This window comes from Biomphalaria glabrata, chromosome 17 (genome assembly GCF_947242115.1).
Source record: "Biomphalaria glabrata chromosome 17, xgBioGlab47.1, whole genome shotgun sequence".
Lineage (NCBI taxonomy): Eukaryota > Metazoa > Mollusca > Gastropoda > Planorbidae > Biomphalaria > Biomphalaria glabrata.
The window spans coordinates 14,339,655-14,367,558 of record NC_074727.1 but is presented as its reverse complement, the minus strand read 5'-3'; the positions used below and the strand labels follow the sequence as shown (position 1 = coordinate 14,367,558).

Genomic DNA, 27,904 nt, shown 5'->3' with positions numbered 1-27,904 from the left:
GCTTTGTCAAAAAAAAAATCCATTTGGGTGTCATCCCTGTGATGGCTGTCATCGGGTGCTTTTCGCACCTCCCGCAATCTAGATAGATCTCTTCTGCTTTTGTAAAAGTAAAAATGACCAGACCACTTTATTGCCGTCCATACTGACAGAGTGATATTTTGTCTTTTTAAGAAAGCATCTACGTAGAGCAAACAAATTAAAAAAAAAAAAAGTAATTATGCGATACACAATTTTAGTAATTGGCAGGTGCGCGTGTGCATTAGCAACAGGAAATGGAATACATCAACAACCGGTTTATAAAATAGACACGACACGGGTCCAGATATTTCACTAATAACAATGAATTATAAAGGAGTCTTTGATAGATTAAAGCGTTTTGACGCTTACCCTAAAACGCTTGAAGATTTTAGAATAAAAACCTTAGGTGGTGCAACTGGTGAGTTTTTACTATTTTTTTTTAATTTTTATTGGAGGTAGACTCATACATACCGAATGTCAAATGAAAACGTCACAATTATTCAGTGACAATTTAATGAATTTTAATGTGTATTTCAGTATTTGTGTTGTTTACAATTCAAGACAATTGAATTACAGTTTAGTCTGTTGTTAGAGTCTAGTTAGACTTAAGAATTAACACTAATAACAGACTACCTGACACTGACAGTAATTGTGAGACGAGCCTTTAACTTTAAATTTTAAATTTAAACTATTTTAAGTCTAAGTCTAAAGTAATTAAAGCCTTTTAACTTCTAGATATTAATATTATGATATTATTATCATCATATATTCATATATCTGATCTGGCATCATTTGGTATCTTTTACTGTACCTAACCCAGCAGCAGATCATGATATTAATATTAGATCTAGATCTAGTAATCTAGTCTGACTAATCACTAGTCAGCAGTGGTAGTCTCTGTCTGTGTCTCTAGTCACTCTACTTACTAGACTCTACTACTTACTACTAGACTCTATAGAGTTAATAGAGTTAGACTCTAGATAAATGAAGACTTAAAGGGAAACTCCAATGCAATGGTTTTGACAATTTTTGATATAGATCTATGTGATATGTGTTTTGATTTACAGATAAATTAATATATTATTCTTGTTGTATAAATTTGCAATAATAACTTAGTAATTGATGTTTTTCTGATGTAATTTTCCTGTGCATCCAAAATAGTCAGACATTTACCAGGTTTCTATGTGATGTCACACAAACCTATTAATTTGATCTATTGACTTACTGTATAATGGAAAATGAGAAATATGTGAGAAATATATCTTCATCTATGCAGTTAGATCTAGATCTTGTAAGCAAAGAAAAAAATGTGTGTTATTTACATGCTTGATTAAGCAGTGTGTATTTTCTCGCCTGACAACTCAAAACACAACAAACACTATCACTTGGTAGTCTTGTCATGACTGACTACATGTAGTCTAGACTAGCCTTACACTGACCAGTTTGTTAGAATTAATCAGACACACGATCTATTTATTTTTTGGGATGGGGGTGGGGGGCTTAGAATAAAATGTTACTTTTTTTCTCGAGTTAGTTATCCTGATGCTTTTAGATCTATTTATCTATACTATAAAGTAGAATGTAAGACGTATGTATGTATGTTACGAATAGAAATCAAAACCGCTTGACCAATCTTGATAAAACTTGGCAGAAATATTCCTTTGGTACTAACTTAGACCGTAGTGTATGTATTGTAGCCCTAAAACAAACTTAAGACCCTAAAAAAAAAGAGTTTACCGACTCTATTAAAGCTATAGTATTTTATGGATCTGGCTTTGTTTACAATGTTGACATGAGAAAAGATCGAAAGGATTTAGATCTAGATCTAATTTTAAGAACTACACTTTGCACATATAGTTTTTTACTTTGACACATGAAAATACAAAATATAGTCTATATTGATTTCATTATTTAATAAAATTAACCTTCAAATTTGTGTTTCAAAAGCATTTTTACATAAATTCGTCCCATATATCTGCCAATTCAGACGTACTGACTTACTTTATAATCCCATTCATTTTAGTTACTAATTGGGTAAACCCGTTTTAATTGTACTTTATATCCTATTAATCTATCGCTCCTTTCGTTTTTAATAGATATGTATGTATCAGCTTCGGGTAAACCCATTTTCGCAAAACTAATTTTTTTTTTGTAGCGAAAGAGAAAAACTTGAAAGGATCATTAGCTAAGTTTAACATACATCTAAATCCAATCCACTAGATTAATATACACAATCTTAGACCCACATGCCGCGGGTAATGTCAGGCTAGTATATATATATATAACTGTACCATAGCTAGGCCGTCACTAAGCCTAACAGCTACTGTAAGAATGAAGCGATATGATTGGTTAAATCTAGTTTTCCTTTCAGTATTGTTGAGGGAAGTGACATATCAGACTTTCCCTTTAAGACTACTCCTAAAGTAAAGTAGAAGTAGAATCTACAGTTTAGAGTGACTTGACTAGGGACTCTCTAGTAGATGTCTAAGATGATTAGAATATCATTATATCTATTCTACTATTATTAGAGTTAGAGCTGTGTAATTTATATCTATTCTGTCTTTTCTGCTTACTATATGCTATTGTATAGGCTTTAGGTCTAGTATAGTATGTATAAAAAAAAAATCAGAAATCTCTACTGTAACTATCCCTACTATATAGAGCTCTACTATTCTGGAATCTTAATATCTGTACTTGTACTGTCACATACTGGGACATACTCATACATCTTAAGACTGAGTCTAGATCTGTCTCATATTTTATAATTATATGTAAATGTGTATTTTTCTGACCTCCTTCAGTACTTTTGACTTGTCAAATTTAGACTCTAGTATGAAATTGAAAGGATCTTATAAAAATATATGTAAACTTAAGATAACATGTACAGCACACACTCTTTCACTATTTACTAAAGAAAAAAAAGTAATGAGTGATTTATTTAACCATGTTTTTTTTTTTGTGGGGGAGACACTTCAGAACCTGTGTTAGTATTGTGACTTTTGTAAACTTTTCTTTCTTTCAGTGACTCTAATCAGTGCAGCATTGATGTTGATATTGTTCATTTCTGAGTTGAATTATTATTTGACCCATGAAGTTCAGCCTGAGTTGTTTGTTGATACGTCCAGGGGGCAAAAACTGCGTATCAATGTTGATATAGTCTTCCCAAATATGGCATGTGCTTGTAAGTTGATCATTAGTTGGACATTAAATTTACTCTAGATTCAAAATTTCTTGCTTCTAATGAAATTTGTGTCTTTCCTAATATATGTTGTTTTTTTTCACAAGATTTAAATATTTTCTTTTTTATAGAATCTAATAGCTTAATGGTGTGTAGCTAATAAATGATAAATTATCCTATGTATACATTATTGCTCTTTCTGCTTCTGGACGTAATGGGTGTGCCTAGAGATTTCTGTTCAGGGAAAAATTCTGGGTCTTAGATAAGGGATAGTGGGTTGCCCATGGATCATAGTGAGATCATTCATTCTAGACCTGTGACTTGGCAATGAGCTATTGGTCTAAACAGCCCAAATGTTGTGACATTGCAGTTCAGTGTTCAAGCCTTCTATAACGAATGGTCTCTGCCATTGTCCCTAGATTGACCTTAGGAATGTTCTGCATTGTGCTTTGCTCCAACTCACAGCTCAGTTGCAAGTGCTATACTATAGTTGATAGTCCTTACAGCTTAGGACTGCAATTCTAATTTTCCTTGAGACGCCATTCTGAAGCTTTGCATAGCAAATATCTTTAAGTCTCTTACAAGTGTGATTTTGTTTTCAGTCCTATCACTAGATGCCATGGATGTCTCTGGTGAATCTCAAATTGATATAGACCTGAACTTGTATAAGAAAAGACTGGATCTACAGGGCAATCCTATTAATGAAGAGCCAGAAAAGCAAAGTAAGTATGTTTCCTTCCTTGACAATATCATCTTCTTTTGATCAACATGTTTACATTTATTTCCTTTTTTTAATAGATATTTGCATTAGCTAACCAAAAATTCACACCAATTGAAAGTATTCAACACTAAAAATTAATAAACTTGCAATAGTGAAGAATACTTGAATGGGGAATAACTTGAATACAATGTAGTCACTATATAGCCTTATGAACATTATAATATTTAACAAAGAGATAAATATGGTCCATTAAATTTAACATTGTAATGGTTGTAGAACTTCTATTTTAAATTGATTCTATCTCTAATAATTTTTTTAAAACTCTTTCAACAGCTTTGGAAGATTCAAAGAAAGAGACAGTGAGTATCTATAGCTTAACAAGTTCTTATGAAAACTGTTAAGATAATTACAATGCTATCTTACAAAGTTTTATATTTTCTGTTTACCATTACTATGTGATTATCAGAAATTTTTAGAATAAAATAAATGTTCGTCATTCAGAATCTTTCTTCTTATCTCATTTTAATTATTTTTTGATCTTACTAATATAGATTAATAGGAATATGTTGATTTTGTTTTGTTACTCTAGGCTGTACTTGCGCTAGACCCTGGTCGATGTGAAAGCTGTTATGGGGCTGAAACAGATGAACTTAAGTAAGTTGTTGTTGTTGTTTTTAACTTGCCTTATGTAAGTTTAAATTTACTTTTGACTAATCCATGGAACCAAACTATTACAAAATGTAAGGAACAGGGGCACTCAATTCTGAACTTGAAGAAATATTGAAAATTTGGTGCTTATGATTAAGCAAAAAATAGTTGTTGTTTTTATCAATTGTGTACAAGATTGTCCCATCTTTAAAAAAAAAGATTTCAATTGTTATTAAATATTTATTTCAGCAAATGTTTTAAAAATATTTTTGATTCTTGCACTTCAAAAAGCTTATCGTAGAACACAGGTGGTGGTAAATAAAAGTTTAGTAATGAAAGATAAAACTTTTTTTTTTGAGCTTCTTAATAGATAAAAGGCTGTTTTTCCAGAGCTTAATTATTGTTTAAATTATATAATCTATTTGATAAATATATAAATATTTATACTAACGTTAAATGCACTTTCAGAAAAAGAAAGAAAAAAAAAACAGATATATATATAAAATTATGTACATGCTTTTTTGTTCACATTGACTATGTAGCCTTTACCATAAAACTAATACATAAATAATGTTACAAAGACAGTTTGTGTGAAAATTGGCTCGCGAAGTGGTACACCCGAGGCAGTTAAAAAGGCAGGTTTCAGTATTTTCAAAAAAAATATATCAGCATGAAGCTAATTTAAAACCGTTTGTATAAATGTGTCAAAAATATGGTAAATTGTTATCTCCCTTACTTAATAGCCTCCTGTGTTTGTTACTATTAATAGTGAATAGTTGTAAAAATGGTGTATTTTTTTGTGAAAAAAACTGCTTGCGTAGTTGATTTTGAAAATTTAAATTTTCACTTTCAGAAAAGAAAAAAGTAGCCATTGCATCAGAACTTTGAATGGTCTAAAATATCATGATGTCGGATTTCCAATATCTTTTCTAGTTTACGAGATCCAAATGGGACGGACAGATGGACAGACAGACCACACAAAACTAATATCGTCTATTCCCCTTTCAGGGGCAGCTAATTACTAGGAAAAAAAAGAGATGATTATATGTGCATTCATAGTCATAGCCATAACTCTGTGTCATCAGAATATTCTCTAGATCAGTGATGCCCAACCTTATTTGGTCTGCGGGCCATTTTAATTTTCGGCATTCGTGTCACGGGCCATATCACCAAAAAGAAAAAAAAATACAATAAGCTATTTTTAATAGTTTTATATGTGGACCTTATTACATAAATTAATGTGATGCATGAAGTTTATCCAAAACCATCTTCTGAATATCTGGCTTCATAGATAAAACACCCAGCTGGAGCACTGAATCTAGATGTTCATCCATGAGGCAATGACGTCACATGATTTTCACCCGTTTCATCATTGAAAAAGTTTGTTCACACAAATAAGTGCTTGTAAACATTGTGATCATCCTTAGCGCTTGTTTTCGAAGATTTGGAAACGTTTCTGCAGGTAGCATGGAGTAGAAGTCAACAGTCTGCATCACTTGAAATTTGTCAAGCAGGGATGTCTGGCTTTGTAAGTCAATCAGTTCCAGTTGTAGATCTGTCAGAGCACTTGACACATCGGCAGCAAACGGATTTTTTAAATTCTAAAAATCCACAAATCTTTCACTGAAATTATTCATCAAGAGCCTCAGAAGTTGGATCATTCTTTCTTTATGGAAAGACATATTTAGCTGCTTATCATTTTGTAGAGAGGTACAGGTTGGAAAGTGGACAAGTTGCTACTTTTCCGCCTGTTGAATGAAGAGTTGCAATTTTGTTTGGAAAGAATATGTCTGCATACACATGCGAAATCAATTTGTCTTTCCCTTGTAGTTTGGTGTTGAGTTCTTTTAGATGTGATGTCGCATAAAATAGCCAAATCCCACAACCATGAGGGTTCGTTCTGTTGTGGCACTTGTTTTGATTTATCGGTCATAAATATTTCAATTTCCCGTCTCAAATTAAAAAAAAAACGTTTTAATACCTTTCCTCGGCTTAACTAGCGCACTTCACTGTGAAATAGAACGTCTCCATATTTGGACTCTATTTCTGTCAGAAAATCTTTGAAAGTTCTGTGATTTGATCACAATCATCATCACATGGTCCAGATTCAAAACCTTTCCATAGAGACTTTGTTGGTGAATGATGCAGTAAAGCCGCGGGGGTTCCTTTCCATTTGACTCAACAACTTTTTAAATAACTCTTACTGTCAGCTCGCTGTGACATCCAACCATATTTCTAGCGCCATCAGTAGTCACTCCAACTCATTTATTCCAAGGAAGAGCAAGGTCCTCTATGATGGTGGACACTTCTTCGAACAGGTCTTCTCCAGTTGTAGTCGCATGCATGCTCCTCATAGCCGCTAACTCCTCTGTTATATCAAAATTGCTGTTGGTAACGCGATTAAGTACCAAGAGTTGCGCAGTATCAGTTATGTCAGTGGACTCGTCAGCAGCAAATAGAAAACATTTCGAATTCAGCTGCTCTGTCTTTTAATTGTGAATGAAGATTTACCCCCATATCTTCCACTCGCCTTGTAATTGTCATGCGAGAAAGGCTGAGAGCTCTTACCTGCATTCTTCTTTTCAGGACACATTTCTTCCATCACTGCTAGTAAGCACTTTTTTTACACATTCGCCATCGGAAAAAGGCTTCATTGCTCTACTTAAGATGTGAGCAACTCTGTAGCTGGCCCTTATCGCCAACTCATTTTCTTGTCTCTTTTTGTTAAATAATCTCGTCGAAACTTGACAATCTTGTTTTCACTGCTCCAACCAAGAATGCCACCTTATGTGTTTAGCCTTTTAATGTTATGTTCTTTAAAAACAGCCACACTTTCTTTACAAATCTAACATTCCACAAAAAAGTGAAGATCTGTCCACTTTTCTTGAAAGTTTCTACACTCAGAGTCCACTTTTTGTTTCTTAGCTCTCCCATTTCATTGAATCACAAACGTTAAACAATACGGCACCAATCGCTTTGATATAAAAAAAATACGACCCAAAACGATGCATCAATGATGCTCTATGTTGCACACCCAAGGTGTCAAGGACTAGCTCAAGACAGTAGCGGAATTTTCTAAGAATTAAAAAAAGCTGTCCAGTTTTATCGCCATTGAAAAAAACAACACTTGTGTTCTTACAATAAAAAAATATTTACTATGAATACCAAACATAAAGATGGAATTCATCAAAGAATGAGTGAGAATCCTAACTTAAAGAGAATATTTTTTTCAACATTCTAATTTTTTTTTTTTACATTTTGTTCCAATGCTTTGGCGGGCCGGATAGAAGCACGTCAGGCCCGCGGGCCGTAGTTTGGGCATCGCTGCTCTAGATGCTAGAGATGTCAAATAAAATGTGATCCTATAGTTTTTTTTTTTTATCTCTTTACTTTAAGGTATTCAGCTTTTGGGCTGTTTTAATCTTGTATTGGAAGGAAAGTCAGTAGATGGTGTAGATTGCATTTATATTCATCTTTAAAAAGGTTTAGTTTAAAATGTGATTGACATACATATATTTCCAATAAATGTTTCAGATGCTGTAACTCCTGTGATGATGTGAGAGAGGCCTACAGGAAAAAAGGTTGGGCTCTGCAGGATCCAGACTCCATTGAGCAATGCAAGAGAGAAGGCTGGTCAGAGAAGTTGGAAACTCAGAAGAATGAAGGCTGCAAGCTGGATGGCTACCTAGAGGTCAACAAGGTTGGTGCCGGAAATTTTTTGTGTTCTGTGTTATACATATTGAGTTTTGTGTGTGTTAAGACCAAGGATGTTAAGTGACATATAACATATATGTAAACTCTGCTATATGTTTGCATACTTACACAAAAAAATTAGAAGGTGCTGTCTAACTGTCAAAGTGATATGTTGTAGGAAATGTAGTAAGATGCACATGTTTTGCACTTGGTGGCTGAGTGGTTAATCACCTAGGGTCCTGAGTTTGAATCTTAGTGAAGACTTGGATTTTGAATTTCTGGATTTTAGGGCGCACCTGAGTCCACCCAACTCTAATGGGTACCTGACTTTAGTTGGGGAAAGTAAAGGCGGTTGGTCGTAGTGCTGGTCACACAGCACCCTGCTCATCGACTGTTGGCCAAAGAAACAGATGACCTTAACATCATCTGTGCTATATATTGCAAGGTCTGAATGGGAACTTTTTTTACTTTTTTATCTGTTCTAGTTATAGGTCAACTTTTTTTTATGAACTGAAAGGTAACAAATCTCTTTGAATATAAAAATAATATTGTGGGTGTGCTAAAAAAAAGATGAATACTGCCTTTTGATACAGCATTATCGTTAATTTGGCCCATCTTTGACGTGTAAATAGTAAAGTACTTTTGTTTGGTATTGGTGTTGACAACACCTGATCTGCTCAAAGACAAGAGGAAGTGGCAATTGAACATTCAACAGACTTAAAAATTAGGCTAAAGAGGACTAACTCTTTTTGACACTAATAGTAACAATTATTTACCCTTTTGTCACACCACACTGTGAATTTGTTGGCAACAGAAATCGAGCAATTGCCTATATATCTTGGCCTCATGATGTGGATACTGGTAGTGGACAAAATTTTTGCATTACTCCCCTTGCAAATGTACTTGGTCTACGCATTGTCTAGTTATTTGAACTTTTCATTAGGTTGCAGGTAACTTTCACATAGCCCCAGGTAAAAGTTTTCAACAAAAACATGTTCATGGTGAGTATGACAAACATTTATTTGTAATTGTTAATCAGCTCTGGTTCCTTTAATATAGTGTTTCCCAAACTATGTTTGTCTAGGTGTTCTTCTAACTATTGGAGTAATTAACTATTAGGCCTGCATATGAATCAATTCCTAAGTAAATGTAGAAAATAAAATTAATTTTATGAGCTCGTTTTAGTAACGGAAAAAATTCTGTAACAACTGAACCATAAATCTTAAACTGATCTAGAATGCATCCAAATTTAAGCAAAAGCATTGTTTCCACCAAGTCCTTGTTAATGGTTTTCCCCAATTTTAATATTTATTTCTGCTAATTTGCTTATATTTAGACTAAGGTCTACACATTTTTCATCTGAAAAATCAACCAGGTGTCTTTTTTTTTTCTTCACATTTATACAACTTTTCTTAATGTTCGGCTCCAACTAATTTACATGAGAAAGTTTTAATTTTATGTTGTAGTTTCTTTAATCTACCTGCTACTTTCTAAATTAAGTCGGATCACTTGAAGGTAAAATGGTGTACAATTTAACATTATTTGTTTCTTATTACTGAATTATAATAGTATACTAGGGAAAAAAAAAACAACTAACCACCCAAAAACAACTAACCACCCAATGTTAAAATCAGGAACTTCCACAAAAGGAAGCACAAGAATACCTACTCAAGTGCTTATCATTGAAAAAGTCAATAATTCAAAAACTGTTGTTTCTTCAAAATGTAATACTTAAAAAGAAATAATAATTGTAAATTTAAAATAAGATTTAATTTGTATTATTATTGTTTTTAGTTAAACAAATAAGAAATAATCCAACCTATAAATATGTTCTGCTAAATTCTCAGAATATGCGAAGTATTCCGTTAGAGAAATAGTTTGGGAAACACTGCTTTAATATTTAGGACTAGGCACTTGTAGGCCTTATAAATCTGGCTATTTGTATTTTAGCTAAAAAAAAAAAAGGTTGAGAATAATATTAAATTTTAGTCTTTTTTTTTTCTGTAGCTTGTCAACTATCTTATCTTTTTAGCGGCCCCCGGAAGGGGAAAAAGCCGCTATTAGGTTTGTGCAAAATGTCCGTCTGTCTGTCTGTCCGTCTGTCACACTCAGATCTCGAAAACTAGAAGAGATATGAAAAATATTATTTCATCATTAAATGCGGCTTCAAAAGTTTAGGTGCAACTGCTACTTTTGGTTTTCTAAAAGCAAACCGTTTAATTTATAAAATTAATTATGCAAGCGATTTTTTCATAAAAATACACCAATTCTAAAACAATTACGTAAATGTAAGGGAGGCAATGTTACAATATGCTAACAAAGATGGACAATTTTTGTGTATTTTCAGTATCACTAAGTCAAATATATTTTAAAAATGTACAGGAAATGTTTACAACAAATATAAATAATAGTTAAAGATGTTTTTTCTGGTCAACTAGCTGCTAAAATTAAAAGAAAACATTTCTATTTGTTTATAAAGGCTAATAATGCACTTTGTATGTAAATATCACGCACATTTTTTTAAATGGAATTTTTATGCAGCGATTTTCGTGCAGTAGCGTAACGTCGCAACATGATCAGGTGCTAAACCAATTCCTTAAACTTTTTTAAAAGATCAGATTTTATTTATTTTTTTGTTTAGTGCCCCCATCCAAATAAAAGAAGATTATTTTTGTGCGTTTTGTCTGTTGGTCGGTCTGTCCGTCACGATTAGATTAAAAAAACTAGAACTCTAAAAGCTATTGAAAATCTGATTTACCCTTTAATGTTCCTCCCGTAACATCTCAATAGTTTTAAGTATCTAAAAATTGATTATTCCGGATTTTTTTGTGCAAAACTAATCAACCCAAATTTATAATTGTAATTTATATTACATTCCATTTCCATGCTTAAACGTTGCAAAAACACATTATCAATAATATATTGTTCCGTTTTTTATGTAACTAGCATATTAATGCTAAATCAAAATTTCTATATTGACTTATATTTCATTAAGTGTAAAAAGGTTCCGGATATTGTTTTATAAAACATGAATTATGCCTAATGTTTGTTTGAAATGGCATAATTTACTAATATTACACTTATATTATTTGACAATGCGTCACTATAATTTGGTTATCAATATCAAATTGTTCCGTATTTTCATCTTTAAACAGATTTTAAAAATATCGACAATAGGTTGTTCAGGGCTTTAAAAAAAGTAATTTACTAGAATTGATTACTGAAAATTACTTTTTAGACATTTAATTTTCTTGCTGAAATATAACATAGAAGTTTTGTAATCGATAAAGAAAGTTCCGGATTTTGTTTCTTACAAATCGTCGCCAGAAATTTCCGAATTTATTTAAAAATCTACTAACGCCAAATAATTGTTTGAACTCCCTCTTCTAATTAATAAACAAATAATCTTCTCATTTCGAAATAATGTTTTTACGGATTTTTATGAAAAATATTTTAACTCACTACTCTCTTACAGTACATTTAACTTTCTACCTAAAACATTAAAAAATCTAATTATCGTTAATATTATGTTCCGATTTTTAAGGAAAAACAGAATCCAAACACCAAAGTAAGGTATGAAAATCTCTCCACATGGCTGTAGTACATCTAATTTTTATACGAGACCATCCAAAAAATTTAATTAACGGTATTACATTTATCTGAAATTCTCTTTTTCTTTTACTATTTATACAAACATCCGGAACAATCTATTATATAAACTTTTCAATTGTGTTCATACCTAAAAATTATTGCGATGTTTTGAAACGTAAAATAAAGGTTAATCAAATTTTAATAACTTTTAGTTGTTTTTTTTTAATATCAAGATGACGGACAGACCGACTGACAGACAAAACGCAAAAACAATGCGGCTTTGATCCTCTTTAAATAAATTATATTAGAACTCAGTGCACCAATGTCTATGAACCCTCGTTAAATATCTCGTGTAAATAAAGACATTTTTTTATGGTACCGGTACTAGCCTATTGTGAGGTAATGGAATTTTTTGTCTTTGACGTCATATGAATGGACTCTTTTAATGTAATGTTAAAAGAACGCACTCGGTGCACCAATGTCTATTAACCCTCGAAAAATTGCTTGTATTAATGAAAACATATTTTAGTCTAACTAAGCCGTGTGACGTAGTGTTGTTTTTTTCCTTTGAAGTCATATGGAATGAATTCTTTAAATGAAATACTAAAAGAACGCACTCGGTGCACCAAAGTCTATGAACACTCGATAAATGGCTCGTAATGATGAAGGCGATTTTTATTCTAGCTAGGCCGTGTGACGTAGTGTTTTTTTCCTTTGACGTCATATGTAATGAATTCTTTAAATGAAATGCTTAAAGAACGCACTCGGTGCACCAAAGTCTATGAACACTCGATAAATGGCTCGTAATGATGAAGGCGATTTTTATTCTAGCTAGGCCGTGTGACGTAGTGTTTTTTTTTCCCTCTGACATTATATGGAATTAATTCTTCAAATGAAATGAAAAAAGAACTCGGTATAGTAATGTTTATTAAGCCTCGTTATGTGATTCGCATTTAAAAAAGGAATGCTATCTTGATTTAGATCTAATCTAGATTTTTTAAACTAGATCTAGATTTTTATTACAGTATATCTAGATCTGGATTTATATTCTAATTAAAATTATTTTAGAGTCTAGATCTAGAATTTCTAGATCTACTTTAGACTAAAATAGACTAGATTAAGATGTAGAATTTCAATTTTTAAACTTCAAGTGTAAAAAAAAAGTGTAGATTTTCATTTCCAAACGTTTTGATCAATATTGCAATGTTTTAATATACTAAAACTAATCTACTATTTTTAATTTAATTTAAATTTACGGCAAATGAATCTTTGAAACATTATTACTTTTGACCATCAAAATTAAATCACCTCTTGAATATTATTTGCGAATAATAAAGAGGATGGCTGCCTGGTCGTGTGGTTTGCTCGCTGGACTGTCGTTCGGATTTATCGACGGTCGAGGGTTCAAACCCTGCCCGCTCCCATCCCCCGTCGTCCTGCGGGAGGTTTGGACTAGGAAGTAAACTATCTTCAACTCTGAAGGAACATCCGAAATATGTAAAACATTTTACAGAATATGCAGATCCGACAGGGATCCGACTTCGACGGGGGCCGCCTCTGAGTTTGTGTAACACAAACTCTCTTTGTAATCTTGTTATATTATAAATTGCAGACGTTGCTTCAAAAGAGAAGATAATTACGTCCTATGCATATCCTACTACTCAGGATAATAATAAAAATACACAAATGAAGTTATTTAGCATGATATTGATTGTCTACGTTCTCTGAATACAAAGTATTTTTTAACTTTTTTTTTAAATCAAAGAGACTGCTAAATGAATTTAATAATCAATACTTAATTTTAAGTATGTGTTTTGCATTAATATTGTGTGTTGGTTTTTGTTTCAGTTCATGACATGCAATCTTTTGCTGGTCAAAAAGTAAGTAGACTTTAAACTCTTTACTTTATAAATTTTTTTTCAATAGGTCTCTTACAAAACTTGGTAGTGTCGATCTAATACACATTTAAGATTTAAAGCTCTCACTGATTTATTTATGGTCATTTCTCACACTGGGTGGTGATAGAAAAAAAAAAGATTTTGTTTTACCAAAGTCTTCCTTATCATAGCCTTGGATTATTGAAGCACTTTTCATGTTTCATTACTAACTGGAACATTATGAAAGGGACATGTGTTCTATAGAATGCCAGATTTTGTACTTTGCTGGAAACATATTTATTACATTCTCATTAAGATTTTCAAATAGTTTGTTGAAAACAATGCCTATGTCAAATCACATTAGAAAAAAAGGTTTCTGGTTTTTAACAACATTTAGTAATTTAGTAGTAGTATGGGTATAAGGCATTTTAAAATATAATTTAAATATGTAGTACTTGTTTATTACATAACATAGTTATGTTTATTGATAAAAGTTGATCATCTAAGACTTACATGGACTGATATAGAATTTATGTTTCTTTACTATGATCATTTCAGTTCAATGTCACTCACAGAATCAATCATTTGTCATTTGGAACTGACTACCCAGGAATGGTCAATCCATTAGATACACTTTATCAAGTTGCGGACACCCGTAAGTCTTCTATTTTTCTTTTCTACTTTTTTCTACCATAAACATAGGTCATGTTTTTTTCTTAGGAGGTTGGAAAACAATATATATAGCACCAACCCATTTTAGTGGAGAAAAAACAAAAACTAGACTAAAACTGACTGAAATGATGTCCCAATATTTATTTTCTTTTTTTTTAAAGCAATTGTACACTATTTAAATGTTGAACTTTCAAAACTTTATCCATTAGACAATTTCAAGAATTCCTTTCAATAGCCTTATCCAGGTGTTGGTATTCCTGTTGTTTTTTTATGGTGACAATTTAAAACAAGTAACATACAAAAAAAAGTCAATTGTAATTAAACTGATGAATTAGTATACCAGTACCTTGATAAATGATTTTTGGGATGGAAATAAGTGATATGGTATTTCTATCTATTTATGGCCTCATTTAATTGTAGAGCGACTAAAGTTCATCTCATAGAAATGAGTTGAAAGTCTGGTCATTAGATATGGTCAGAATGATGTTGCCCACACAGCTGTTCTGCAGCTGATGTCTCAGTTTGGGATTAGCTGTGTGGCAGTTTCTGCCTGGATATAGTGTGTGCTGCAAGCAGCCTGTCATCTGCTTCTGATTTTTCCTCTGGGCACCATAGTTTAGGCATTACTGATTGAACATATACTGAAGAAAGTAAAGGACAATGAAATGACCACAGAAAATGCTAACTAGCTCATATCAATTTCTGGTCTGCTAGGCACCACATAAGATCTGTCAACCTTCTTTCTCCATTCTTCTCTGTCATTTGTGTTTGATAGAATTTCATTCTGATGTTCTTTCTGAAAATATTGAAACCTGCCTTTTTACCAGCCCAGGTGGACCACTTTGGGGGCCAATTTTGAGTCTTTGTAACAACCTTGTTTAATATTTTTTCCTAGAAAGTTTCTCAATAGACTTGACACCATTACTCATGCTGTTTTCTAAAATACATTATAATCCTTTTAATTTTTTTGTCTAAATTTGTTTTCTCTTTCAACATTTTCCTATATATATTGACAGTATCTATTAATGTCTTTATTTCTAATGCATTGTTTCAAATAGCTTTTGGTTACCAAATAATATGAGCTAATGAGTATACCTGGCATTCATCCAGGGTGGTGGGGCATCAGTGTTAACTAAATTATAGCTTAAAATCATCTGCTTTTTTATCAATACTGCAAAATATAGTCTGATTGATTTTTGATGACCTTATTAACCTAAGAAACTATTTATGTGTACATCAGCTTTACTTTACATTAGCCACACATATAGATTCTATTTCTTTTAAATACATATATATGTAAACATGAAGTAGACAACAAACTTTATAGAACTACAGGTGTATTGTAGAGTTTTTATTTTTATTTTTACATTTATGACATTTAAAAGGCCTTAAATATATGACATCCATTTGAATCAAACATGTTCACCATAAAAAGCCACATTATTTGGTCTTCTTTACTGATCAAAGACAAATGTTTGTGTCATTTATAGTACAAGGAGCAACTTCTCAGAAATCACATGAATTCATTTGAAATGTTAGTTCCATTGTTCAACATCTTATTCCAGTGCCGATTGCCATAAATGTTCCGAAAGTGCCACCTCCTTGAATCATTGTTTTGCCTACTGTTGAAAATAATTCTTTGCCACGAAGTCCATACCTAAAAAGAAAAAAATTACTTTGAGGTTTAAAATTTAATAATTACAACCACAAAAAAAAAAAAAAAAAAAAAGGTGCTGGTACTCAATGATGGATTGCCTAACTTTAAACTACTAATAAATTTATAATTAAAGTTAAGATACAAGAAAAGTAATATTTTTTCCCCACATTGAAAAAGGTGCCGGTACTGTCACCAAAAAGTCATCGGAGAAAAATTTCAAATGTTTATTTAAATGAAACTCAACCTAGCTTAGGGTAATATCTACTGTCAAACTAACTGGCCACCTATAAATTATAAGAACAATAGTTGTTTTTTTATGTGCTTACCGCAAGGCTGAAAATCCTCCAAAAAGGGCACCAGATGCCATGCCAACACAAAAGCCCATCATGAAACCAACCTTAATTCTGTCAAAGCAGCTGGGAGCACCTTGGTGCCCATAGACACTGGATGGAACAGGCATGATAATACTTGCAAATCTTATCAGTGATCTCTTTTACTCTTCATAAAGAAAACTGGAAAATATTTATTTATTGATTCATTAAACACCAAATATTTTAAATAACATGGCACTTATGGTTGAAATAATGAAACTTTCTGCAAACTGCTGTGATCTTGACATTACAAGTTGTATCAGTTGTGAAAATAGATCATTTTTGCCATGAAGAATATTTTTCGGTTTTTATAAGACAAAAGATTTGTAAGTTAATAAAAGACCATCATATACATTATTAACATACATTGCTCTTATGATAGATACATTAAAGTGGAGCAGTCCAAAGTCTTTTTTTTATATCTATGTTTTCTATATGTTTCAATTAATAATTTTTCTAGTTGGAAATTTATTATTGTCAAGTTACATGCATTGAAGTCAAAGATTTGATTGAGATGACAGAACGACAGTCCAGTGTGCATACCGCATTACCAGGCAGCTATCCTATCCTATCTTAATGTCAAAGAAACTAAAATACAGAAAGGGGGGATGGATCAAAACTGTAACATAAGAGACATCTGAAGAGTAGCACTTTCTTTGTTCAGCCATGCTTCCTAAGTAGCAGAGACTTTTTCCCCCCCTTCACACAAAAGATATTAACAGCTCTAATTTAAGAAAGACTAATAGAATCTAAAATGTCTTTTCTTCAAAAGAATGTTTTGAATCAATTTTGGTTCAGATGCCTATTGCAAAACAGTATGAAAAGTCCTACTTTGAAGATGAAATGATATCACTTAATATTTTCAACATAGGAAATAATGTCATGTTTACTTGATTATGTATTTATAACTAACAGCTATAAGATAGATTCGAATACAAACATTTTTTTGTCCTGAAAAAAAAAAAGCCACCTTCATAACCCTTTTATCAGCACATTGTACCCCCTTCCCCCCTTATAGTTTCCAAAATGATAATAATTGTTTCTAAAGTGGGGAAACATTTGTGAAGTAAAAAAATAATCTATTGAAAAAGAATATACAATTGACATTCTAAAGGTAGAAATGCTATCGCCCAAGAAAGACAAAGTTGACAGAATGTAGTGGTTTTCAGATCAGGCAGTTCTCCATATAGTTTTTTTTCTAAGGAGGGTTTCGGGGCCAGTGTCTTGTTCAGTTTTGTTGGACATGATCAGTATTATCTATTGTTGCTCCACAAGGACAAGTTTCACTAGATCCAATTTTTAGCTTCTGGAACATATGTTGTCTCATTCTGTTGTGAAGTGAATTTGGGGGCCCCAAATGAAATAAAAAGTGAAAAATTAAAATTATTAAATTAAATGCAATTTATTTATAATACATATATTAGACATAAATGGATAGCAGCACCAGGGACCAAGTTTTTAAGAGAGAAAGTAGTGAATTAAAATGCTACAAAAATAAGGGAATGTGCCGACTGAGGCTCGTACTCTGACAATAACACAAGTTTCGCTATTTCGTATCTAAAAAAATGTATTGTTTCCCAAACTATCGGAGGCCCTAGGTGGCTGGCTAGTTTGCCTATCCCTACGAACAGTCCTATGTTATCCAGTTCTGAGGCCAAAAATTACATGATGTTCGTATCGGGACAGCTTATATATAACAGGGATAATTTTTCTAGAAATCGGGATGAGAGCTGGTCCATTTCTCCCATCTATTTGGCAAGTGTGTCTGCTTTTTCATTGTGATGGTATCCACTACATTGAAGAACAGTTTCCTTTTGTAACTGGCGCTTAAACTAGTAAGTTTTGGACAGTACAGCCTCATTAGCCTTTGCTGGCTACCCACCTAGGAAGAGGCAAACTATGAAGCTGACGCCCTTAGGCAGTTTGCAGCACTCGCTGATCCAAAACTGTATCGACACTTGCTGCTCCTTTGAATACATATATATATATCATCTTTGTGGAGAAGGGGGAACTGATGTGTGGGTGACATCATTCTGATCACAGCTAATTTACAATTCCATGAGATGAGCCATTACAGTTGCTTCCGACTGAAGGAGGACATAATTCATATAAAATACTTTTTAGAATTCTATAGTCTAGATCTATAGTTTCAACGACTATAAATCAATCTTCTTGACATCAAGATCTATATTAGATCTAAATTATTTTCTATAGTCTAGAAATTAGTATTAAATTCTATAATTCTTAGATCTAGATCAAGATTAAATTCTGATTGGATGCTAGATCAATATTATATAATACAATGTATCATTGTAATGATGATGTAATGTATGTAGATCAGATATGTATATAAGATCTAGATTCTAGATATGATAATTTATATATTTTTTAAAATTATATCTAAAACACAGTCTTGGTCTTGCATGACATGGCCTAAATTGTGCTGATGTGCCAAACTCAAACTTGGCGTCTCGCTACTGGGCTACTCTGACTAGATCTAAAGACTAGATTCTAGATATATCTAGTCAGTTACCCAATACGCAATACTAGTCTACTCTGACACTTGGCAGTCTTTAGCTATCGACTATCGGAATTATGAAGACAAAATCTGAAAACATGAAATTATGGAGACAAAATCTGTAAACATGAATATATTTTTTTATTGAATTTAAATTTTAAAATTAAATGAATATTTCAAGCTGGCCCATAACTATTAATATTAACAACGTCAATGTCGTCAATAATAATTATAAAAATGATCATGATGTGATTCAATCAATTCAATGTTAAAATTTTATAACAAGAACTATATCTATTCTAATTCTAGCTATTCTATATGAGTCAATATATGACTCTGGGCTGAGTATGATGGCTATGTCACCTATAGACTATAGATGTTAGTATGTAGTCTGTCTGTAGTAGGCCTATTGTTAATTATTGTAGATCTAGTAATTCAAGTAATTATATTGTGAATAATTCTTGTGTTCTGTTATTAATATTATATATTAATATATAGATATATATATATAATAATATTATTGTAGTTTAGCCTAGTTTTAAGTTTAGGTTAGTTAAATAGTAGATCTATTAATATTTATTTATAAAACACTCACAAACGATAATAATAACAAAAACGTTAAAAAGTTTAAAAGATCCCAGATCTAGACAAGATTTTGTCTTATTTCTATTGAATTCTAGATCTTGTAGATCTATTCTAGATTTTGATCTGGAGTCCAGATGATCAGATCTTTACAAAGTTTTTTTCTTCCTGTGATGAGTGTGATCAAGTGTGAAAGCTCTTTCGTGTAATAAGTTTTAAAAAGCTATCAAGTCAATGATGTTGAAGGTGAATCTAGATTTAGATCAGAGATCTAGATCTAGGTAATAGAAACCACTCCATTCTGTCAATAGATATAGAAGATCTATTTTTCCTCAGTTTTTAAATAAAAGCCACATGGAAATAATTAATAGAATTTTTAAAAAATCCTTTATTAATCAAATGAGCTCAATGAAATAGTATTTAGCAATATCACTATACAAATGTTTTGTAACGACATCGGCCAAGTGGTCTAGGGGTATGATTTTCGCTTCGGGTGCGAGAGGTCCCGGGTTCAAATCCCGGCTTGGCCCTTAATTTTTATACTTTTTTTTTAAACAGAAAGAAAAATTATAATAACATAGATTTAAACAAAATAATAATCATAATAAAATATTTGTATTATTCTAGTGGACAAAAAAATCGATTAATACAGGCATAGATCTACAAACAATAGCAAAGTTAAGTAATAATCTGATAAGTGTAGGCTGACACCGGGAACAAAATGTAACGTATTTCTTGTATAATCTCTTTATAATTAATGAAATTGTATTACTGATGTATATGTTGTTGTGTTCAAAGAGTGCTAGAAGCCTCAGCATATCTGTTTATATTTGTGTAATACACATACGGTTGTAAAGGGCTAGATCTAGTTACCTTTACCTATCCTTGTACAATGCACAATTGTCATACGAGATAGTCCGTGGGATGCTTGACTATACAACAACATTTTCTTTCTCTTGCTGGATGTGTTTGAACAGGACAGTGATGTAGGATTTTAAAAAAAAAGCCTGTAGATGCTTTTTTTAAAAAAGGCCTACTCTATAAGAGACATCAAGACAGCTGGAGATCTCTTACAAGGGCTGTGGGATACACATTTAATACAAGAAGATCACAGCCAGGACTTTGTAAAATACTCAACTCCTCCTTCATTTTCAAACTAAAAGACAATCTTAACTTATCAGACTTTTCTTATCTTATAAAATACAAATAAAATAAAATACTTCAAAGAAGATGATTACATCCTATGTCTGTTTTTAGGTCAATCTAGTCATGCTTGTTAACCATTGACTTACATTCTGCCAAGTCATTGGTTTTCCTGGCTTGAAATACTTTTTTTTTTGTTGATGTTTATGAGGTCTTTTTGTTTCCTCAGATCAAATGATGTTTCAGTACTTCATCAAAATAGTGCCTACAACTTACACAAACGTAAATAGGGAGGTAAGTTAATCATGATTTTGAAATTGTATGTACTAGTTTGTTTGTTTTTTAACTTGACTTTTGAATTAGCCACACACGTCTCAAGATTAAACCAAAACCAGTGACTCATTTGGGCGCATCCATGGCCTTTCGAGACAAAAGGAGCCATATAGCTGACCTTTTGAAAAGTTTATCTTTAGGATTAAAGTTGTGCCTAATCTCATTTTCTGGGAACACCAAAAGCTTGCTATCAAGTTTTATGTTTTATAAGCTTGTGTGCTATGGTTCTAACTCTAGTCCATCATGATGACATTCTGGGGTGCATACCCACTAGAGCATGGTGGATTCAGAGGTGCCCTAAAGATCCCTAAAATTTAAAAGTTTTCACTAGGATTTTAACCCAAGACCTCTGGTTCAAAAGCCAAGCACTTTACCACTCAGCCCCCTCTGTTTGTATCTATTAATGACAAAAGAAGCCATGATTGTGTGATTAATATAACACCTGTATTATATTTTCATGTGTATGGTGTTCCTTCGCAGACTTTGTACACTAATCAATATTCAGTGACCAAACACTCCAAGACCACAAATAGCATTCTAGGAGACAGCGGCCTACCTGGAGTCTTTTTTTCTTATGAGCTATCACCCCTTATGGTCAAATACACGGAAAAGAAAAGGTAACTAGTGCACACAAGTGACTATAATTGAACTGTTTATTATTGGGAGGTTTGGGGAGTTATTAATAGAAATTGTCTATGTTCTACCTCTACTAATAGTAATGTTTGTTCATCAGATCTTTTCTTCACTTTTTGACTGAAGTTTGTGCAATAATTGGAGGAATTTTTACTGGTAAGCTGAACATTTTCTTTTTACAAAGCTTATATCCACTCACTCTGTCTGTCTGTCTGTCTGGTACAAAATTTGAACATGCTATTTCTCCCACTTCCAATTCTTGGATCAGGTTGAAACTTTTCTAATCATTCATTAAATTACAAAAATATATTCCTTTTTGTTAGATAAGTTTTGCTGATAAATTCCCATTAAACGTCAAAAGTGAGTCTGATGTTTTGTCCTTAGTAGTCGTGATTATAAAAAGAGAATTTCCCCTTTGAGATGTTAAGGTCCTAAGGAAAACCCTTGAGCTCGAGTAAATCACGCTCTTCTTGTGTCCAGCACACTGGACCAACCATCGTTCAATTGATGTATTTATTTTAATTCAACCTATTGATTTAGTTTTAACACTAAAAACAAAATGTCGGTTTTTCTTTCAGTTGCCAGTTTGATTGATTCTTTTATCTACCATTCATCTCGTGTCATAGCCAAGAAAATAGAACTTGGAAAAGCATCTTGATGAGATGACTGGGATAGATCAAGACTATATATTTTTAGCGAATGGAATATTGTTATAAGATTTTACACATGAAAGATTTTGATTTGTTAATATTTACAGCGTAAATGAGTTAGAGTGATACTTTTGGGGCTGATTAGATTTGACTGAATCAATTAATTGAAGGTTGTTTTTTTTTAGATATCCATATATTTACCATACTAAACTTTAATGTTCAGTTCTAACTAAACATGATTTGTTAAATAAAGTAAGTTAAGGTAACACAATGCAGTTGAACCAACGAAAGAAAGTTGGACAGTAATGTAAAAGTAAACCTTGCTTAGTTTGAACACTAAATTTTTTTTGAAATACATCATTCCATTTTAGTAGTAATAGTAGGGTTTTATATTTTCATCTTTGTTGCATTATGGTTAGGTACAAGCAGCCATATTGAAGCCAGAAGTTATTTTAGTCATCAAGGTATTTACAAACAAAAGGTTTCTGAAATTTTTTATGTCGAAAAATTAAAAGTTGTTCTAAAAAAAAAAAGTAGAAAGGGAGCGCCACACTTTTCTAATTTGCATGTGACTACAATAAAGAACGTGGCACCTTACTTATATTTAAATTACATAAAACAAAGAAAATTAACTTATATGACATTTAAAAAACAATTATGTTTATTAATACCGGTATTGATTAAGTTCAAAATATGAACTTTTTTTTTATGGCCACCCTGAAATTTTCCTTATCCAAGGGAAAAAAACTATTTGCTCTTTAACAGCAAATTAAATTGTTGTTTCAGCCAAATCAAATTCTTTACCAATAACTATTAAGCTGTGACCATTTTCATTTTTAAAAATAATATTTGACTTATTTTATTATGTTTAAATTTTTTTCCTTGACATGTTTTAGAGAATCCATTGTTGTTTTTGGGTAGAAAGTTTAAAATATTTTATTTTATAGGATATTTTCAAATGATTGAAAGTTGTTTTCTAAAAATGAAATTTATAGCCAAATATATTGGTGCTACCTATTTCACTGCTAGATCTCTATCAAATCTGACAAGATAGCCAATTAACAATGCTGTGTTTCAAGAGGATTTTTGTGAATCAAATTTTGCTATATTTAACTTTTTAAATCCATATATGAGTAAACTCATGCTATTGTATGCCTTAGTGTGTCTAGTAATGAGAGACATTAGATTGAGATGTAGATGCACCAGTTCTTTTGGTCATTTGTAGTTTTATAAGACAAGAAATATTGGAGATTTTCTGTATGAACTAAATCAAGGCATTACGCCGAACGGCCCATTTTCTTACCAGAGCACTATGGGAGGATTGAGTCCTTCCTGCTCTGATTTTCAATAGGAGTTCATCTCAGGTATAAACTAAACAATGTCAAGGACACTAAAAAATGGAACGTTGCCATTGCCAACTAAAAAAAAGAAGAATTGATCCAAAAATTTGAACACTATCCCAATGCATGGCAGTTGACCTTTGTATCAAATCTCTTTTTACCACTAGTTAGTTGCCCATTTAGTTTTAAATTTAAAATAAATAAGCTTGAAGTCACTGAATGGAAGTCTAATGCTTCCTCTAGAGTGAAATGAGTTTGTTCTAAATAAAGAAGAGCTTAGAACATTGAATCCTGCAGTGCTAAAAAGTGCTCACAAATGATCCAAAGCATATCAACACATCCTTTAGTTTATACACCAGAGACACCAGAACAGGAGGCTATTTATAGGTTTTATCCATGATGTATGAAAATGTCCAATAGCATGCTAAGACATACATTGTTTTTGCTTTCACAGGAGAAAAGGGTCTAAAGAAATATCGAAGGTTGAGATTGAAATGTTTATTAATTTTTGTTTCTATGTCTGTAATTTTTTTAAATTTGTTTGTTGACATTTATTTGTTGCAAAAATGATTTATATTTTGTGATCATATTTATAAAAAGAAAATCATTTAGGCTGAATTATTCCTTTGATTTCCAAGAACTGAGTTATTCCTTTTGATTTCCAAGAAGTGAGTTACCATCAGCATTTTTGTGCATAATACTTCCTTGAAGAACAATGATACTCAAATGTTAGAATCCTAATCCAGCAATTGGAAACTGATCAAAAGAATGAAATCCAAAGTAATATCAAAATGTATCTCAAGTTTTATTGCATTCATTGTATTGTATATTTATTAAGAACATTTTTTTGGTTGGTGCTTTTAGTTTTCTTTTAAAAACAATACTGATTAAAGAAATGTATTATTTTAAAGCATAAAATGGAATGTGTTTCTGACTTTAAAAATTGTACTAAAATTCAAATTTATTAGGTACATTATTCACCACATTGATAACACACCTAGCCAGCATCGTAATGCAACGTGATTCAGTCACTGTATTGATTGAGAACTGTTAGAGCAGCATGTGTGTTACGCATGAGATTAGGTTAGATCATGATAATGCTAATGACATCCCGCTTTACTTTTTTTTCTCTATTCCTAGTTGTGCTTTGAGTTTGAAAAAAAAAATGAGAGGGTATTCATTAGAAACAAAAAAATGCAATTGTAGAATTTCTTGGAAATGTTCATCCACTCTTAAAGCATCCATTTGCACATGTTTAAAGCTGTTTATCTTATTTTCTGTTTATTACAATTGTTAATGCACTCTCACAAGATATTCACTGAGATTGAAAATGTTTTTGTTTATTGTTATTTCCACTATTGTTAAAGATCCATTTATTATTTACTTATTCTTCCTTTACTGCAAATACTTTTTCCTTTGCGTGGTATCTGGTGGTGTGTGCTCTCAAGGATGGTCATGGTAACTCTTGAAATGTACTCTAAACGCTGGTAACATTGCCTGGTATGGTAGTTTGTAATTCTCAGATCTGGCCTTACTACCTGGCAGCCTGTCATCTTCAGTGCTAACCTTGCCACATGGTAGTGTGTACTGTCATCACTGACCCTGGTTTCTGGTGGTGTATACAATTGGGCTAGCATTGTGTTAAGCTCATTTAGAAAGGAGAAGATCATTCAATGCAGCTACCTGGTATTGTGTAACCTAAGGGCTATCCTTGCTACCTGGTATTGTGGGAAGTGTGGTCGAGATGCTAAGTATGCTTGAACTTGGCTTGGCTTGTCTACCTATGATGGGGGCTCGAGGTTCGACACCCAACTCGAGCAGAGTTGTGTTTACTGAGCGCCTAAAGGCAGCACAGCAAACCTTCTCCAAGATACCCCCTCCACCCACTGGTCTACAAATGAGATTGGACCATAGCACTCAGAGCATGCTATAAGCATGAAAGTAGCGCTATATAAAAGCCATAATTTAATTTTAATTTATTGTGTACTCTTTAGCCTGGCCTTACTAACAGGTATTGTGTACTCTCAGTGCTTGCATCGCTACGTGTTAGCTTGTAATCTTCAATGCTGGCCATACTTCCTGGTATACTCTCAGGGCTGGCCGCCTTGCTACCTGGTAGTGTATACTCTCATCACTGGCCCTGGTTTCTGGTGGTGTATACAATTGGGCTAGCATTGAGCTCAGTTAGAAAGGAGAAAATCATTCAATGCTGCTATCAGCTGATTAGTTTTAAATGTTGTTCTTTTACAATTAATGACAACTTTTTAAAGTTTAAAAAAACAAAAACAAAATACTACTTAAATTGAATGTGCTTTTGTTCTTTTTATTTATCAGCTCAATTAATATTTTCAAACAATGAAATTATTGTAAATTTTCATCGGGACGTTTAGGTTTATGGTTCATCAATCAATTCATCATTTTGTAGCACTTAACGATGTTTAGGAATCTACATTGATGTCATAATTTTTTTTTCTGTCAGTGTCACCATTAATTTGTGTTGATATTAATTGTAATGCCTTAATCTATATGTATGGTTATAATTTATGATTTAATTATGCAGTTTCAATTCATCCTGCATTGCTGATATAAATTCACCATTTAATCATTTGCTTTCACATTTGCAATAAACACACTAAATAAATGTTATTTAATGAAATTTCCTAGCAAGACCTAAGCAATTAACATTGAAAGTAGAAGTCATCTCTGTAAAGTTAATGCTGTCACATTTTCCATTTTGACTGCTGAACGACTTCCCCATGAGAGCTGGAGTAATTCAATCTTTTCTTTTTCTCAAGCTTTCTTGTCAAATTTCTGCATTACTCTTATCATGGAGCCTGGTACATTTACAATCATCATCCATTTTACAGGATGAAGTGAGTGATAAAAAGAATGGAAGAACAAGTTTGGACTAGAAATAACTTGGTCCTTAGCTTATTGATTTCTTTTAAAAGGTCTGACTAGTGAAATGTTCATTTATAAGTTCATGAAAAGGCTGACATCTGGAGTCTAAAGAAAATCATTTAGGAAACTGATCATAGTATCCTAGGAATAGGCGTTGCCTGTGACAGAAACTCTGCTAGAATACTGACTTGTATATAAAAATAGAAAATATTAAAAATTGTATTTTGTCTTTTGTTTTCAATTGTGCTCACATTTTTATCTGACTCTGGGCGTGGTCTTCTACTTTGAAGGGTGTTTGTTCAACCAAAAATAATCAAACTTTACTTCTCTTAATTTTCTCAATGACTTAATTTGTTGTTGATATAATCTCAACTCTCTACTCACACATATATATTTACTAGACATTTAAATGCCCATTGCATTATATTTCAAAATGAATGTGTTTTATCATATTAAAAAAAAAGTAAAGCTCATCCTTGTTCTTTTTTAAAAAAGGGGGGGGGGGGGGATTTTATTTCTAAATTTAGAAATCAACTGAGCAAGGTGAAAAAAGAATGCTGGGATGTACTTTTAAATTAATTTGTAATGCCTTTTTTTTTTATATCAAAATATCTGATATGATATATATATTATGTAGAATATAAGATCTATGTATTTTAAAACATTTAGAAATAAACACTGATGAATCTTTATGATTGGCAAGAATGTTCTGAAGATGATTGTCTTAGTATTTTAGAATTCCTCTACAATGGGCAATGTGTAGTTCTACTAGTATAACCAAAACAAAAGGGTCCAAGGAAATTTCAAATTATACCACAACTTGTCACAACCAATGTTAATATGAGATTAGACTATTAAACAGAAGAAAATGAGTTCTAATTATTGTACTGTGATTGTTGGGTTCTAGTTTTATCTTTTTTTTTTTTTTTTACGGCAGTTAAAATGTCTTCAAAACAATTATTTACATCTGAATTAAAGATCACCAAGTGCAAACCTTTATAACTATAGAGTTTTGTTGTCAGGTGCTCTATTACTTGCTGTGTAATGTTTGGATATATATTTGAGCTTGTATGAATTGCATTGATGAATACTTTAATCAACTCATTTATAGTCTAAAACTTGTGCCAAGTGAAATGAATGTGCCAGATTATTGATTATCAGTAATTACTCTAAATGCCATTTGTAATACTTAATACATGTAGTGTTTCTAAATACCAATAAAATTCTTGCACATATTTTCTAGCTGTAATTATAATAGGAATCAAAACACTTTATAATAATAACCAATATTTAAGCATTCTTGCATTTACTTCACAATTATGTGTTTATTTATAGCCTATGAAATTTATGAAGGAATAAAACTTGAGTAAAAGAATGA

General features: G+C 32.1%; 1 protein-coding gene and 1 non-coding gene across 2 annotated transcripts; both read left to right on the top strand.

Moving 5' to 3' along the window:
• The first annotated feature begins 266 nt into the window (after positions 1 to 266).
• On the top strand, positions 267 to 27,904 carry LOC106053785 (endoplasmic reticulum-Golgi intermediate compartment protein 3-like). The gene is made up of 13 exons (XM_013209406.2): positions 267 to 436; positions 3,041 to 3,199; positions 3,799 to 3,918; positions 4,251 to 4,276; positions 4,507 to 4,571; positions 8,100 to 8,265; positions 9,202 to 9,259; positions 13,698 to 13,729; positions 14,285 to 14,381; positions 20,899 to 20,963; positions 21,483 to 21,619; positions 21,736 to 21,791; positions 22,214 to 27,904. The coding sequence occupies exons 1-13, from the start codon at positions 340 to 342 to the stop codon at positions 22,291 to 22,293; spliced, it is 1,158 nt and encodes a 385-aa protein (XP_013064860.1). The 5' UTR covers positions 267 to 339; the 3' UTR covers positions 22,294 to 27,904.
• Positions 19,985 to 20,056, top strand: Trnap-cgg (transfer RNA proline (anticodon CGG)). Its single transcript has one exon. It is a non-coding gene; the product is annotated as a tRNA-Pro (tRNA).